The sequence below is a fragment of the Periplaneta americana genome, chromosome 7 (genome assembly GCF_040183065.1).
Source record: "Periplaneta americana isolate PAMFEO1 chromosome 7, P.americana_PAMFEO1_priV1, whole genome shotgun sequence".
Classification (NCBI taxonomy): domain Eukaryota; kingdom Metazoa; phylum Arthropoda; class Insecta; order Blattodea; family Blattidae; genus Periplaneta; species Periplaneta americana.
Genome location: NC_091123.1, coordinates 93,061,573 through 93,079,075, shown reverse-complemented (window position 1 = coordinate 93,079,075; position 17,503 = coordinate 93,061,573). Strand labels below are relative to the sequence as shown.

At 38.3% G+C, this 17,503-nt stretch overlaps 1 protein-coding gene and 2 non-coding genes across 5 annotated transcripts in view; 2 read left to right on the top strand and 1 right to left on the bottom strand.

Moving 5' to 3' along the window:
- LOC138703297 (uncharacterized) overlaps positions 1-17,503 on the top strand; it is a 92,023-nt gene that overhangs the window by 10,668 nt on the left and 63,852 nt on the right. For all 3 annotated transcript variants that reach the window (XR_011333079.1, XR_011333078.1, XM_069831074.1), the window contains exon 2: positions 5,711-7,270. Coding sequence is in view for 1 of the 3 variants with exons in the window: in XM_069831074.1 (XP_069687175.1) it covers positions 5,711-7,270 (1,560 nt within the window). In the remaining 2 variants the exon portion in view is untranslated. The remainder of the gene's footprint in view (positions 1-5,710; positions 7,271-17,503) is intronic.
- TRNAC-GCA (transfer RNA cysteine (anticodon GCA)) lies at positions 2,585-2,656 on the bottom strand. Its single transcript has one exon. It is a non-coding gene; the product is annotated as a tRNA-Cys (tRNA).
- TRNAC-GCA (transfer RNA cysteine (anticodon GCA)) lies at positions 2,821-2,892 on the top strand. The gene has a single exon. It is a non-coding gene; the product is annotated as a tRNA-Cys (tRNA).

Sequence of the window (17,503 nt, the reverse complement as noted above, 5' to 3'; positions counted from 1 at the left end):
AATGGCGGAACCTTAGTCAATAAATTCTCGCAATAACAGCTCGTATTTTCCGCTAGCTATCGTAGAAAAGGTTGACAAAGCAACTGTGGTTAACTTGCCAATTGTAGCTCTGGCCGTTGAAGGGTCTGTAAGCTTTCGCTGCTTGAGATTAACTAGAATACCATAATGTTTCAAAAAATCAGCTCCAAGTATAGGCTGAGAAATGTTAGCAATTGTGAACTTCCATGGATATTGGCGTCCTAGATTAAGGTCCAGTGTAATGAGCCTCTCGCCATAGGTATCTATGACTGACCCATTCGCTGCATATAGTTTGAAATCAGCTGGTTGCTTACCGATGAAGTTTGCCTTAGAACGGGGAAGAACAGATAAATCAGCTCCCGTGTCAACGAGAAAGTCCAAGTGATTAATCTTGTCTGTAACAATGAGACGATTTTTAAATCTCTGGTCATGGACCGCCTCGACTCCAGACGACGTCACTAATTTTCCGAATTTTTCTCTAAGCTCCAGCAACAAGGCTGTATACATCGTCTCGCGTTAGCTCCAAACTTAAAATGATAGTAGCAAACTTTATCTTTCTTCTGTTTGTAAAGTTTACTTCGTTGGGTATCGGATGACGACCCGCCGTTATTTTTAAGATGAGGAGATTTGTACTTAGACAATTTTCATAACTCGTCTACTTTGCTTTTCAATTCTGTAACCTCGTCAACAATAGTCGATAATGTAAAGGGTTCTTGCCGAGCTACTGACATTTGAGTTGTTACGTTCGTCTCCTGCATCTTGTCAGCTAAAAATGCTAGCTTGTCCAAACTATCCTCTTCTCTGCAAAGCAAAGACATTCTAATAGTGGGTGCTAGTTGTGCTAAGAAGAGTGACTTGAGGACTTCTTCACCTAAATGGCCGGAAGCTAAACTTCTGAGCTCTTGTAGATAGTGGGACGGTCGTTTCTCTCCTATAGGTATGCCGCTCAATAATCTATTGAGTCTTTTGTTGATTGGTTCAGCAAAAGCGGCAATGATACGTGTTTAATAGCGTCATACCTGCCCGTGGCTGGTGGAGATTTAATTAAATCAGCTATAATTGGAATAAACGTATGATCAGCGTTACTTACTATATATCGGAATTTTTCTTCATCTCGAGTAATCCGTGCGAAACTGAGAGCATTTTCCACTACTGCAAACCACAGATCTGGATCGTCCTTGTAGAATGGAGGAGGCTTCTCAATACGTTGTGCACACACAACGACTCTGTCACCACTACTAGTTGGTAAAGAACTTTGCTCTGTATCTTCGTGCGTGTTCATATCACGTCGGGGTCACCAATATTGTAGCTAGAATACAATATACTGAGTAAATGAAACTCAAGAACAGTTTTATTTCCCGTCAGAAAAGATACAAAACAATTTACAACAAAACCGTTGCCAAGGAGAGCTGAATTTCCATAGCCCACTCCGTTGTATCATGAACATAGACGTAGGCCAGTTGTGACTGCAGAACTCAGAGCCCTACAATCATGTCAACGAAAAATATTACAATTCCTATCTCATATCTGATAATATGTGATTAATTTCTTACATATTTTCCTCCTTTATAGTATGATACTCTTACAGATTTCATATAAATGTTAGTCAATGGAACTCAAGATTTTTCTTTTTGATTCTTTTTCTATACCCATTTCTTTAAATTATTTTATAATTGCATCATTAAAAAGAAACAATAAATTTCCTACAATCAATTTTCGGAAAGAAATTAAAGATTAATGATTAAACTTATTAGTACTTAAATATTTTAATTTGCTTCGCTATAAATTCTATATCTTATTCAGGCATAATATTAAACTACATATATCTAGATTTCGTATAATGATGTATATAATAGTCCCCCGTGTTCAACAACATACTCAGTTAAGTTTATTATTTAACCCTCCGGTACTCGTGCGGCCTACATTTGTAATTCACTGCTGTTTATTACTTCTTCGCATCTCCGCTTTCAATTCTGATAGCGTGAAATTTTCAGTACTTTCCTGTTACAGTTTAACTCTGATGTCTAGAGTGTTTGGATGTTTTATAACTCTCTTCTGTGAAGTATAATGTAAGCTTTTAGAGTGGATTACAATTGCAATTCGCGCGAGTGTTAACGCCAGTGTTTTCAACACGCGAGAATACAAGATCATGTTTTCGATTTCCTTACTTGTAATTTCATTTATTCCTGTTAGCAGTTCTTAAGACATTTTTAACTCTATTTTCTATTGTTACAGTTTTTATTTTATCCTGCAATATATAAGATTACATCGACTTATTTGATAATACAGAAAATTACTTCTCGTATGAAATAGACATTTAGGCCTACTTGAACACAATAGTGACTTAAATTTTTAAAATAGGAAATTATAACTCTAGAGTGTAGGTTATAATAAGTAACAGTTAAGCCTATATAATAACAATAAAGTTTTTAATTACATTATTAGCATCATAATAACACTTACTTTATTTTATATTATTTCAATGTACCGAAGTACATATGATATTTCCATGCAGATATTCTGCGTCATCATACGATGGAAGAGTAATGGAACGGAGAAAAATTCTCTCCGGCGCCGGGACTTGAACCCGGGTTTTCAGCTCTGCGTGCTGATGCTTTATCCACTAAGCCACACCGGATACAACCCCGACGCCGAACAGAATCGTCTCTGATTGAGTTCCAACTCTTGGACTTCGGTCCGATGTTCATAGACATCTATGACGTAGTGCAAAGGGCGGCCACTAGAGGGAACCCAAGAGTTGGAACTCAATCAGAGACGATTCTGTTCGGCGTCGGGGTTGTATCCGGTGTGGCTTAGTGGATAAAGCATCAGCACGCAGAGCTGAAAACCCGGGTTCAAGTCCCGGCGCCGGAGAGAATTTTTCTCCGTTCCATTACTCTTCCATCGTACTTACTTTATTGACACTACTGATTTAAATATTAAATTTCGAACACAGTTACACTGTTATATCACAACAATTTAATAGAATCAGTAAAGTAATATTACTATTATATATATATATATATATATATATATATATATATATAAGTTATGTTGTAAAATTACATCTTAACAGGTGTAAAAATACGTTCATTAAAGAAATAGAGATGGATTAAAAATGTCATCCGCGTGACTACTAGTGTCACAAATTTTGCCGCGAGCACTGAAGGGTTAATGGAACAACTCAATTGCCAGTATCACTGCAATTTTCATTTTGAACTAAGTAAGCGAGTAATATTCATTATCTGAAGTCATCATGATTCCGTAATCATAATGTTAAAAATATATATACACTCTTTACTTGGTTATATCAAATTATACAAAGTTTAGTGACTGTAATTAAAATGAAATATTCTCTGCTACTGATTTCTTTTTAAGAGTGAAGAAATATTTGTTTGGTTTATGGAAATTGATCAGAGTGAAAATACGAGGGGCAGTCAGAATGTAATTCTCCTATTTTTTATCATTTAATTTACAAGAAAATTAAATTAAATTTACATAGCATAACAGCCATAACATACACGATTAATTTGTCACTTTTGTGTATAATCTCCATATTTTTTCACATTTTTTGTCCACCTTGAAATAAGAGCATGTATTCCAGTGCGGTAAAACTCACGGTCCTTCTTCCTCAGCCATTAGCGCACGGAATTTTCAAGATCTCATTTTAAAGTGATACCCACAATGAGCTTCCTGAACAGGGTAGAAGTCGGATGGTGCTAGATCAGGTCTGTATGATGAATTAGGTTAAGCAAAACTTCCCAATCAATTTTCGCAATCTCACCAGTGGTGTATTGATGGTGTGTGGTCTTGCACTGCCATGCAAAAAAAAAATAATAATAATAAAATAAAAAATAATATCTGCCATAGCTCTTGACGGGCTAACTGACCAAAGAAATGTGCTTTAAGCTTCTTGAGGATTTCGACTTATTCAACAGAATTTATTATGCGCCCATGCTCCAAAAAGTCAACCAGAATCACACTCTCCGCATCCCAAAGGACTGTCTCCATAATTTCATCTTCAGGTCGCACAGTCTTGAAATTTTTCTTCTTCGGCGACGTTGTGTGATGCCATTCCATCGATTGGCTCTTGGACTCAGGGTCAAAAAAAAAATGAACCCAAGTCTCATCTCCAGTCACAATTTTCGCCAAGAACGTCTCCTCCTTCACAATGAAGCGCTGAATCAGACCGGTCAACATTTTTGGTACCCAGCATACACAAACTTTAGAGTAGCCCAGTTTATCAATAATGGTCATCACACTGCCTTTACCGACGGAGAGCATGCGACACAATTCATCTGTTGCGGTCATCATGAATGACCTCGTCGACTCGCTAGATGTTGCGTGGAGTCACTGCAGTCGCCTGGCGGCCGCTTCGCTTTCCATCAGCCAACGGTGTGTCCCCTTCAGCTTCTGTACAGCAACGAATCCATTGTTGAACAGTGCTGACATCCACTGTTGCATCTCCATAAACCTTCTTCAGCCTTTCATGAATGAGAATGGGCGTTACACCTTCCTAATTCAGAAATTCTATCACAGCACGCTATCTTATACGTACGTCAATGTCAGCCATTTTCTAAACTGATGCAGTGGTGTCATCTGTTTATTTAGAAAGCTGTTATTGCAGTGGACTGTAGAAGAAGGTTTGAGGACTCGTGTCAAATTCAAATTTTTCAAATTACCAATTTATTTAAGGAGAAAAAATAGGAGGCATTACTTTCTGACCGACCCTCGTATATCCACTATTGAATGTTCCGAAATGTTACACAATCGAATTGTTACTTTCAACGACAATGCGAGTATCATAATATGGTATTTTGTCTTTATCTAGTAAAAATTATTTATAGATCCTAACCGAAATATAAGCAATAGATTTAGACAACTCAAATAATACCAACTATCATTATTAATAATTAAAATATGTTGTCACATTATATGTTTTTAAATTCAGATGTCACAATCTGTTAAGTAATTAACAGTAGTTTTATGTGGCTACAGTAAAATGCTTGAGATTCAAAATTTCTTCTCTCTCGACTCGTATGAAGTTTGAAACTACAGTGGACTCTCCTAAGTTCGACTGAACAGAATTGAAAGTTCAGTCTAATAAGGGTAGTGGGTGTGGCAGGTGAAATGAATACAAATTCTTACTGGTTATCCATCAACGAATACAGTACTACACTTGCATTTCCTGCCCGCCTGAGACTTGTGTATGCGCTTCTAGTACCACAGTGGATTTCGACAATTCCGTCTCACAAACAGCACAATTCTCAAATAGAAAAAGAAGAGTTCTTTAATTCAAAATCAGTGATTAAGTATGGCTGTCCTAATCCTTTAACAAAAGTGCCACTACAATACACAGAACCAATTTCCATTCAAATGGCAAACCCATTTCTCAGTGCCCGTATAGGGGCGTGTCTAATTCTCCTACGTAAGCAGTCGAACTATAGAATGTCGAACTTGTTTTCTGTCGAACTTAAGAACTTCCACTGTAATTTGTTTATATAAACATTTAGACCTAGAATATATTTTGACTGTCTATCGTAAAATTTCTTCCATAGTTGATTGAAGAATTGTATTTTGAACCAATGAAATGAATCCTAGTTTGTATTCTATATCTAAATTTAATTCTGTAAATTTATATTAAAATAATCGAGTAAAAAATGATTATTTCTGTTCTTCTGTTTGTCTACAGATGCTGTTCTCTTGTAAGACAGGCACAAACTTCACTCCTGTACGCAACGGCATGTCCCTCCCTCTTCTTCTGATGATTGTTATTATTATTCCTGAGACACTGTTTGCCTATCCAGTCTTTGGAACGAAACGTTACGGTCGCTCAACAGGTCTGCCACACAGAGTTTCCACCTGGAGAATCCCCGCTCCTATTCCACTACAAGCGTATCAGCAGCCACAACCCCGCTCCCAATCGCATTATGGTCTCGGCATTGCCTCGGCTCCCGCTTACTACACAACGGACCCTATCGTTAGCTACCCTTACGCTCAGGACTACCCTGACAACGACTACTACTACGCGCAGGAGCCGGCGACGTTCAGCTCTTATGCTTACTACCCAACAGTAGGAGGTGCAGTCAACGGGAACTTGAAATACTCTGTTTATCAGTCGCTCGTTCCTTACTACTATGGAGATGGACACCAGAGACTCGGTTATGGTTATTACGGATACGATGACACTAGCGATCCCGTCGACGACCTCCAGGAAGAGATCCAGCAGGAGGAAGAGCGGGAAGAAAGAGAAGAGGCGCTGCCTATCGGACAGGAGACGTGGTTTGAAGGAGGGGGCGCGTCCCAGAGACAATCCCAAGAGGACAGTATGGCAGACGTGAACGCAGCCTTCTTGCAGAACCTGATAATGAGTCAGATATACAATGACGCCAACAGCGGCCACATCATGAGACATCCAACGTACTCTGTCGTTGATGACGGCAGTCACGACAACTGGATGTACGACACGGGGAGGAGTCACGTCCCCGTATCCACGGACTACTTTCAGAACAGCGATGAGGAACTCGACGACGAGGATGTGAGAGAGTTGAAGTCGCTAGTGAAGAAGAACCGCAGCGGAGAGCTGAGTGACCATCTGGGAGGCAGCGCAGGCAACTGGTTCCCGGCAGTGCCCAGCAAGCAGCAGGCCCGCGAGCAGGCCTGGTACCCGAACACGCACAGACCGGAGTACTATGAGCCCGTCTGGTTCCCCACGGAGAGCGGCCCTTGGTACGAGAACAGCTGGACCTCATACAAAAGGAACGCGGATACATATCAGAGCATCCGAGCCTTCACCAAGAAGCAAGAGTCCAGCGAGTATGGCCCTTGGATTCCAAAAGGCACTATCAACTTCTCAGACAGGAAAGGAAATGCCATCATTCCACCTGTTTCAGCCACAAAATTTCCTAAAGTGTATAGGGAAAAATACAACTCAATCACAAACTCAAAAGTTAAGCCTGTTGGCTCAGAATCTGTCACTGCACGGTATACAACAATCCCTGTTCCTACCAGCACGATGTCAACAGTCACATCTTCTCCTGTTGAACTCACATCCACCTCAGCAGTTGAATTCGATTCGAGAAGAGGCCAGAAGGAAGTTGCGCTGCTGCGACCACCCACTCCAGTACGACATCCCTTCACAGCTCCAGCCATTGACAAGATCATGGCTCGAGGTTTGCCTGCTCCTCGCCACGGGTCTTCTGTCTACGACACCATCAAGCAGCTCCTGAACATGGAACAGGGACTGAGAAAGGTGAGTTCACCCGGTGATAGTGCCTCATTATAGGTATTTAAGTACTGGTTCTTCAAATTTCTTATTCTTTTCAGAATCGATTAAATAATCAATGAATATTTATTGAAATATTAATAACAAGGCAAACGAAAGTACTCTGAAAAATATTCTGATCTTTGCATAAATTTTAAATGATCTCGTCTGATTAATAATAATTCTTCAGCTGAATTAATCATCTGCATCTTGCTACCTGGGCCAACTTTGCAGTATATCTCTTTAATGTTCTTCCTTAGGAAAGAAGTATGAGGAAATAATCCGGATTATTAATGCAATATATATATATATATATATATATATATATATATATATAAATTAAAATTTCTAAAAGTAATTCAACAAAATTCATACTTCTTTAGCTTTCATTTAAGACAAGATTTGTGATTCTGTGATACTCTTGAGAGCAGATATATAATTTTCTTTACAATACCGAATTTTTTGCATTTTTATGCCCATAACTATACCATAAAGGGCAAAAGTGAAAATTTTGTATTTAAAAGCCTTCATACATTGATATGAAACTAGGCTAAGTTAGGAAACTAGAGGCTCTGCTTAAAATAATATGAGGAAAGAGATTTCTTGTAGGTCCTTCCCCTTAAGATGTCAATGAAAGTCAGAGAAAAACTGGATGAATAGGGACTATCTGTCAGAATTCAAAGATATAAAACAAGAATTTCTCATGCATGTTAAAATCATAATAAACTTTCCTAGTAAATAGTACTTTCATACAATGCAAACTAAAATAACAAAACTCGTACTAGCACCCAAGACTTCACTCCGCCCAATTTTTAATTATTGGAGATGATAGATGAAATGAGAGGATGTGGAGAGTGTTGTTGGAAAGATAGAGGCAATACTCATAAGAATATCCTGAGAACAAACCTCTGCAGCTTCTGCTTTGTTCACCATAAAAATGTTATCACGACTAGACGGAGATCGAACCTAAATGTCCTGTATAGAAGACCAGAGCATTTTGCTTGAACTACGGACGCTGGCCGGCAGGTGGTATGGATATACAGTAAGTACTGTTTTGTAATAACATTTTTGTAACTTGTTTGATACAGCTTACCAGGACTCCGAACCTACTCGTCGAGTGTAGTCTTATCGATCAATGTGTTATGTAACAGACAATGGCATTACGTCAGCATTGCGTTCAAAACAAGTCTCATCGGAGAAAGGTACACATACTGTAGATGATAGGTCTATCATACATTGCATCATTGGTTCGGAGGTCTGCTTCCTACAGATGACAAACAGATGAGGACAAAGATGGGCAAAATTTACTAATATTGTTGCTACTATTAACACTGCTTAGCCACTGGCATAATTCAGGCAGTAGTGCATTTTCCTCCTGGTCCGGAGCTGCGTTCGGACGTGGTTCATTCCCAGGTTTTGTTTTTACTGGGTTTTCTCCAAACGTAAGGGAAATATCAGACAATCGCATAGAATATCGTCTATCTTTTTTTTATTGGGTTATTTTACGACGCTGTATCAACATCTAGGTTATTTAGCGTCTGAATGAAATGAAGGTGATAATGCCGGTGAAATGAGTCCGGGGTCCAGCACCGAAAGTTACCCAGCATTTGCTCGTATTGGGTTGATAACCCCGGAAAAAAACCTCAACCAGGTAACTTGCCCCGATCGGAATTCGAACCCGAGCCACCTGGTTTCGCGGCCAGACGCGCTGACCGTTACTCCACAGGTGTGGACATCGTCTATCTAATCTCGCCAAATACAATTTCATTAACACTACTTCCACCCACGCTAAATAATCTAGTAGTTTATAAGAGTCATTAAACAACCTACTGAAAGAAATACTGTTACAACTGCTACTCTGATGATGATGATGATGATGATGATGATGATGATGATAATAATAATAATAATAATAATAATAATAATAATAATAATAGAGGAGAAGGTGAAAATATGGGCTACTATTTTGTTTTTCTCATAATAATGGAAAATGGTGTGGCATATTGCTTGGAAATCTTTATTGACTCACAAAGTAATTATTCATATACAATTTTTCCAGTCTTAAAGGTCAATAGTTGCAATATATATTTGCATATAAATACTTTTTGAAATAAAGACGAACTGGTTCTCTATAGGTAGTGGGGTAAAAAATATGGGCTACCACAAAAATTTGAAAATAAAATTGGAAAAAAACAAAGAAACATAATTCTGTAACAAATAACGCAAATCACGATAGTGAAAATACACGACGTGTTAACGTGCTGATAATACGGGCTACCTATCCCATATTTGACACATAGCTGTAGCTCATATTAGCAGCAGAAAGTTTCTAAGATTATGTATGGCAATTGTTGTTCTAAGTAAATATTACTCTTATGCCTTGTGATAGAGCTATTCTTAATCAATGCAACACATCAATCATGATTTATAAACACGAAATATATTTCTTTCAATAAAATTGAAACTACATACCTGCAAAAACTTTGAAATTGATGAAAAAACACAAAAAACACACCACATCCACACCACAAAGGCAACTGGATTGTCTCTTTGTGCAAGCAGACTGATGGATACGAGATGTACTTTTAGAGCTTTCTCGCTAGGTAATAACACTATATACAGTAAAAAAACGAGGTAGCCCATATTACCATTCCTAGCCCATATTTCCACTTTCTTCTCTAATAATAATAATAATAATAATAATAATAATAATAATAATAATCCCTGTCTCTACAGCCATTTAAGCGCCCAGACTGACAAGCCGACTGCTGGCCTCGCGTTCACATGCCAAACCAGAGGTGGACGATCATTCAACCAGAATGGATGTATCATGATGATCCCTCCAGTCGATATAGCAGCTTTCGTAAACCGATTTCGCTACCTATCGTAGCTCTCTAAATACATCACGATGCTGAATAGACACCGCTCCCACACACTGGTCGAAATTTCATGAGAAATTTCTTCCCCTATAAGGACTCGAACCAGCAAGCATTTCGTAACACGAGTCCTAGACAGGATGCCTTTAACCACGACGTCACGGCGCGGGACCTACAGCTGCTACATACATACATACATACATACATACATACATACATACATACATACATACATACATACATACATACATACATAAGTGTTCTGCCCATGGGCAGTCTTTCACTGCAAACCCAGCATTCTCCAATCTTTCCTATTGTCTGCCTTCCTCTTAGTATCCGCATATGATCCACATATCTTAATGTCGTCTATCATCTGATATCTTCTTCTGCCACGAACTCTTCTCCCGTTCACCATTCCTTCCAGTCCATCCTTCGGCAGGCAGTTTCTTCTCAGCCAGTGACTCAACCAATTCACTTTCTCTACTGTCTCATTTAGAATTCGCAAGTTTACTTACCTACATAATCTTTCTTGCGACAACCATGGTCTTCAACCCATACTGCTCACAGGTGTCATTTAGCTCCAGTAGTATATCCCTTAGTATCGTCTTCTCTTCTGCTAACAACGGGATATCATGAGCAAATCCTATGTACTTTATTCTCCTTCCTCCTACTTTTGCCCCTCCCATGTTCTGAAAACTGTTCTTCACCAAATCCTCCAAGTAGATGTTGAACAGGGTAGATGATAGAAGTTATCCTTGTCGTACTCCTCTCCCTATTTCATTCCTTCTGACATTTCTACTCCTACCCTGACTTTGACTCGTTTCATATATAGTAGATTACAGAACAGCCTCCTATCTTTCCAATTTATACTTCTTTTCTTCAGAATTTCCATCAATTTGTTCCAATCCACTCTGTCAAACCCATTTTTCTAGATCCGCAAGTACTATATACTTATATACTTCTTTATTCTTCTCTAGGTATCTTTCGCCGGATTGTTCGTAGCAGTCCCATTACATCTCTTGTACCTTTTTTATTTTCTGAAGCCAAACTGCTCTTCTTCAAACTGTCCTTCCATATTAGAATATAAACGTCGATTCAGTATTCACAGAAAAATCTTCGTCGAATGTGATACATGCTGATAGTCCTGAACTCCTTACATTTCTTGCCATTATTTTTTCTTCTGGAGTTAGGTAAAGTTATGACTATTACTAGATTCAACTACAGTATAACAGTTATTGGAGCCACCGACGTAGCTCAGTTGGGTAAGGCGCTTGCCTGCCGATCCGGAGTTGCTTTCGGGCATGGGTTCGATTCCCGCTTGGGCTGATTACCTAGTCGGAATTTTTCCGAGGTTTTCCCCAACCATAAGGCAAATGTCAGGTAATCTATGACGAATCCTCGGCCTTATCTCGCCAAATATCGTCTTGCTATCATCAATCCCATCGACACTAAATAACCTCGTAATTGATACAACGCCGTTAAATAAGCAAGTAAAAAAAGTGATTGGGAGATTCCTGTACTTCATGCATGCACTATTGAAACGGTTTTCAGCCGAAGCGGTACTATAAGACATGAACATGAGTTAACAATTGTCGAGTTGTTTCATTGGTACAGACAAAGAGAAATAAATGACTTAATTAGTAGCTTTAATACTTTAACGAATGCAATTATTTATATTATAGGCATTTTTCTTTATTTTAAATATCTCAATTGAACCTATATGTCAGTACATTTAAGAAAAACACAATAGTAAAGAAATGCTTATTTGAAAAATAAATTAAAATTAAAAGAATATATAAGAATTCTAATAATGAATAGCATATTATCGCTGCGCATGCCAAGTCCGCTATGTTTGTTATTTTTTTTTCGGGACAACGAGAGAAGCATTGCCATAATTCCCTTGATTTTCAAAGCTACTTTCGGTACATCATTTTTTTTGTAATGATTTAAATTGTATCGAAAGCAGCTTTGAAAATCAAGTGGCAATGTTTTCTTTTTTGTCCTGCAAAAATATTTTAAAACACATAACGGATTTTGGAGGCGCAGCGATGATATTCAGGTTACACTATAGGATTAAATAAATTCACTTCAATCCCCAGCATAACATAAGGAACACCAAAATCCATTTGGGAGGGCTTCACGATTCACTCCTACCACTATACCATCCTGATTAATATATGTTTTATGATGACGCTCTAAATATACTTTTCTAATAGTGGTAATAACTCTCCCATAGACTGAACGTTATCCCCTTTTTGTATCACCGAAAATAAATAATCCCTTTTCCACAGAAGATACAATTCAGCCCCTGAGTGGCGTTTAATATAATTCGTGCTAGCCATACTGTAACTGAGTCACCTAAGCTCTGTTTACGAGTATATGTAAGTAACATTGATTGATTATGTACTATTTTAATTTGCTTTTAAATGCTGCACTCGGTGTTTGTTAATCACCGATTTCAGCGGCACAAGAAAGTCTAGAGCGCCTAAAGCGTAGACGAATGCCTATCTTTGGTCTATTGCAACTTACTTACTTACTTGCTTACTTACTTACTTACAAATGGCTTTTAAGGAATCCGCAGGTTCATTGCCGCCCTCATATAAGTCCGCCATCGGTCCCTATCCTGTGCAAGATTAATCCACTCTCTATCATCATATCCCACCTCCCTCAAATCCATGTTAATATTATCCTCCCATCTACGTCTTGGCCTCCCCAAAGATCTTTTTCCCTCCGGTATCCCAACTAATATTATATATGCATTTCTGGATTCGCCCATACGTGCTACATGCCCTGCCCATTTCAAACGACCCTTTTAGCCCCAAATATTTTCCTAAGAACCTTACTCTCAAACACCCTTAACCTCTGTTCCTCTTTCAAAGTGAGTGTCCAAGTTTCACAACCATAAAGAACAACCGGTAATATAACTGTTTTATAAATTCTAACTTTAAGATTTTTTGACAGCAGACTAGATGACAAAAGCTTCTCAACCGAATAATAACAGGCATTTCTCATTTATTCTGCGTTTAATTTCCTCCCGAGTGTCATTTATATTTGTTACTGTGCTCTGAGATATTTGAATTTTTCCACCTCTTCGAAGGATAAACCTCCAATTTTTATATCTCCATTTCGTACAATATTCTGGTCACGAGACAGAATCATATACTTCGTCTTTTCGGGGTTTACTTCAAAACCTATCGCTTTACTTGCTTTAAGTAAAATTTCCGTGTTTTTCCCTAATCGTTTGTGGATTTTCTCCTAACATATTCATGTCATCCGTATAGACAAGAAGCTGATGTAACCAGTTCAATTCCAAATCCTCTCTCTTATCTTGAACTTTCCTAATGGCATAATCCAAAGCGAAGTTAAAAAGTAAAGGTGATAGAGCATCTCCTTGCTTTAGCCCGCAGTGAATTGGAAAAGCATCAGACAGAAACTGGCCTTTACGGACAGTAAGTTTCACTGAGACACATTTTAATTAATCGAAGTAGTTTCTTGGGAATACCAAATTCAATAAGAATGTTATATAAAATTTCTCTCTTAACCGAGTCGTATGCCTTTTTGAAATCTATGAATAACTGATGTACTGTACACTTATACTCCCATTTTTTCTCCAATATCTGTCGAATACAAAAAATCTGATAAAAATAATCATTTCCAAAATCCGAAATAAGCAACTATAGTGTAGATATTGGTGGCGGCATTTGTCCCCTCTATGACTGAACGGGATCACAATGAACTCATAGACATAGGCTACTTATACAAACATACGCAACATGCACTCCTACATAACACAAGTCAGAATTCATTGAAGTCTTGTAACCTGCTTGTGCCTTTGACCGACGTCATTAATGTACCAGGAGAAACTACTTCATCTACAGTGTTTTTCCCATTATGGCCTGATTCCAAGTTCGACATATATGTTGACATATATTAAGTCAACTGCCACTGGAGGAGAGGGATTCGATCCTGTGCTGTGAATTCAACTTCGGCGTAGCTCAGTGGTTAGAGCGCTTGATACGTAGAATCAAGGACCCAGGTTCGATCCCGGTGCCGGAGCGAATTTTTCTCCTCTAATAACCATTGTTACCTTAACAGATACATTCTGTAGGACCAAAAAATTAATTTTTACTTATACTCAACCAGGTAACTTGTCCCAATCAGGATTTGAACACGAACCCGCTCGTTTCACGGTCAGACATGCTAACAATACATGATTATAAGTGCTACTTAACTCTCTTTGACTTCGATGCTAATTAAGACATTGGATATCTAAATTAAATTTATTTTATCTAGTCACTTTCGTAATTGATTGTAAATTTATTTCCTATAACAATGGCCATTAATATAAAATTTAAGGGTTATATGTAATCAGTAATTTCGAAAAATGAAAGGTGACAACAAATTATTGAACTGTAGTCGTACCTTCATCTGAAATAAAATATGTTACAACTAAAACTCGAAACAATCCTATAATAAGAAATTAATATCGCTAATATTTCACGGAACGTTGCAGAATGTCTATAATCGATAAAAATGATCATAGAATACTACATTGCCACATAATGAGACTCGCAAAATGACACCGAAGTTCTTGTGCATAAATAATAACAAAGATTAACGTTTGCTCATTCTCAAAGGATGTTGCTTTCGCTCAAAAGATACGTTCCGTCTAAAATTCTTTACGATTTTCCTGTACAAATTCAGATATGAAAGATTGGGGATTGAATCTAAGTTTTTATTACTTTTCTGCCCTACAAGAGTAGTGAAAATATATAGCTAACTATTTTCCTAATATTATCATCTTTCATAATGGTAGCTAAATATATATAAATATTTGTTTAAAGAATCGAAATGTTAATTACAGATGGAACGAAATGCAACTAGGCAATTAAAAATAAAACGTAGTAACTTTTACGTACATGAGACATAAGCATCCGTGTCCATTTACACTCATGTGAACTGTTCCGAAGATTGTCTAACCTCTAGGCACTCTTGACTTTCTTGTCTAGCAGAAGACAGCGATCGATAGTACCAACACTTAAAACAACCAAATAAAATACGTAATCAATCAGTGTTGTAAAAACAGAGATTCGAGTTAGTTACCAGTATGGCTAGCACGAGTCACATTTAACGTCACTCAGAGTCTCCAATAATTGAATCGTCTGGAGAATATTGTTGATATATTGTCGGAGGTACAAAAAGAGGCACAATGTTCAGTTTGTGGAAACGTTATTACCACTGTTATAAAAACTACGTTTATAGCGCCATTATCAGGACTATCAGCCTGATATCACATTCGGCGAAGATTCTTCCGCGAATACTGAATCGACGTTTATATTCTAAGATGGAAGAAGACAGTGGCTTCAGGAAGGGAAAAGGTACGAGAGATGCAATTGGACTGCTACAAACAATCGGAGAAAGATACCTCAAGAAGAATAAAGAAGTGTATATAGTATTTGTGGACTTAGAAAAGGCGCTTGACAGAGTGGATTGGAATAAACTGATGGAGATCCTAAAGAAAATTGGCGTGGACTGTAAAGACAGGAGGCTCTTCAGTAACCTTTAGCCTATATGAAACAACGAATCAAAGTCAGGATAGGAGAAGAAATGTCAGAAGGAAGTGAAATAGGAAGAAGAGTACAAGGATGTCCTTTATGAGAAAGAAGAATGAAGTGTATAAGATTTGCTCATGATATAGCGTTGTTAGCAGAAGAGGAGATGATACTAAGAGATATGCTACTGGAGCTAAATGACAGCTGTGAGTAGTATGGAATGAAGATAAATGCCAACAAGACGAAGACCATGGTCATACGAAGAAAAGAAGTAAACTTGCGAATTCTAAATGAGTCAGTAGAGCAAGTGGACAGCTTCAAATACTTGGAGTGTACTATAAGCAGTAAGAGACCTGCTGCCAGAAGTCAAAAGGAGAAGCGATGGCAAAGGAAGTTTCTAATTGAAAAAGGAGCAACTTATACGGACCTCTGGAGAGAAACTAAGGAAGAGACTAGTGAAGTGCTTTGTTTGGAGTGAGCATTTTATGGGGCAGAAACATGGACATTACGACGAAGTGAAGAGAAGCGACTAGAAGCATTTGAAATGTGTATATGGAGAAGGATGGAGCATGTGAAATGGACAGACAGAATAAGAAACGTAGCTGTGTTGGAAAGAGTGGATGAAGAAAGAATTATGCTGAAACTGATCAGAAAAAGGAAAAGGAATTGGTTGGGTCACTGGTTCAGAAAAACTGCCTTCTGAAGAATGCACTGGAAGGAATGGTGAACGGGAGAAGAGTTCGGTGCAGAAGAAGATCTCGGATGATAGAAGTCATTTAGATATATGCATCATATGAGGAGACAAAGAGGAAGGTAGAAAATAGGAAAAACTGAAAAATGCTGGGTTTGCAGTAAAAGGCCTGTCCTTGGACAGAATATACTATGAATGAATGAATGTAAAATATATGTTACTTAGGATGGAATTTTCGTAGGAGTGAATCGTGAAGTACTTCTGGATGATCTTCGTAATGCTGTACTTGGGATATATAAGTAAATTTATTTAATGTCGCATCAGTGGCATAAGCGTAAGCGTGCTGGCCTTCCATCCAGGTGGTCCGGTTTCAATCCCCAGACAAATCGTGATGAAATTTGTGGTGAACAAAGCTGTTGTTACAGATTATTTTCTGGGAGTTCTCCCGTTTACCTCTGTCATTTTACCAACACTTCACCTTCTCACAGTTCACCTATCATCTTCAATAGTTAAAAATATGCTGGAGTGAAGTCTTGAGGTTAGTATGGGTTTCGATGCAGATATAGGAATGGCATGCGGCTCCGGGCCCTGGGACGTACCCGACTTCCCGTTGAGGTCACGTTACCTTCTAATTGAAGTGCAACACGAGATTACCTTTCATCAGTGATGATAATAAATTATGAACATTTGAGTAATTATGACTGGAGAAACAAGAGTACTTCGATAAATCCTATAGGAAGTAAGTATAATACATTGTTTTATTCACTGTAAATTGCACGTGAACCCATCAGGATCTAAATCCAAGTTTCAGACGTGGAAAGCCGATTCCCTGAAGCGTTAGTTTTTTTGAACCGACGCATGCGACGTGCGAGGTCCGCCTCGCACAAATCCGGACTGCAAGAGTGGTTTCTATAACTGCGAGGTACGCAGACCTTGCATCTCGCAGCCATAGAAACCACTCACTCTCTCTTCTGTAGTCCGGATTTGTGCGAGGCGGACCTCGCACGTCGCATGCGTCGGTTCAGAAAAGCCAAGCCTTGAATGTTCTGCTAATGATTAGTCAATATGTATTAGCATTTAGCAGGCCGAACCATAACAGAGT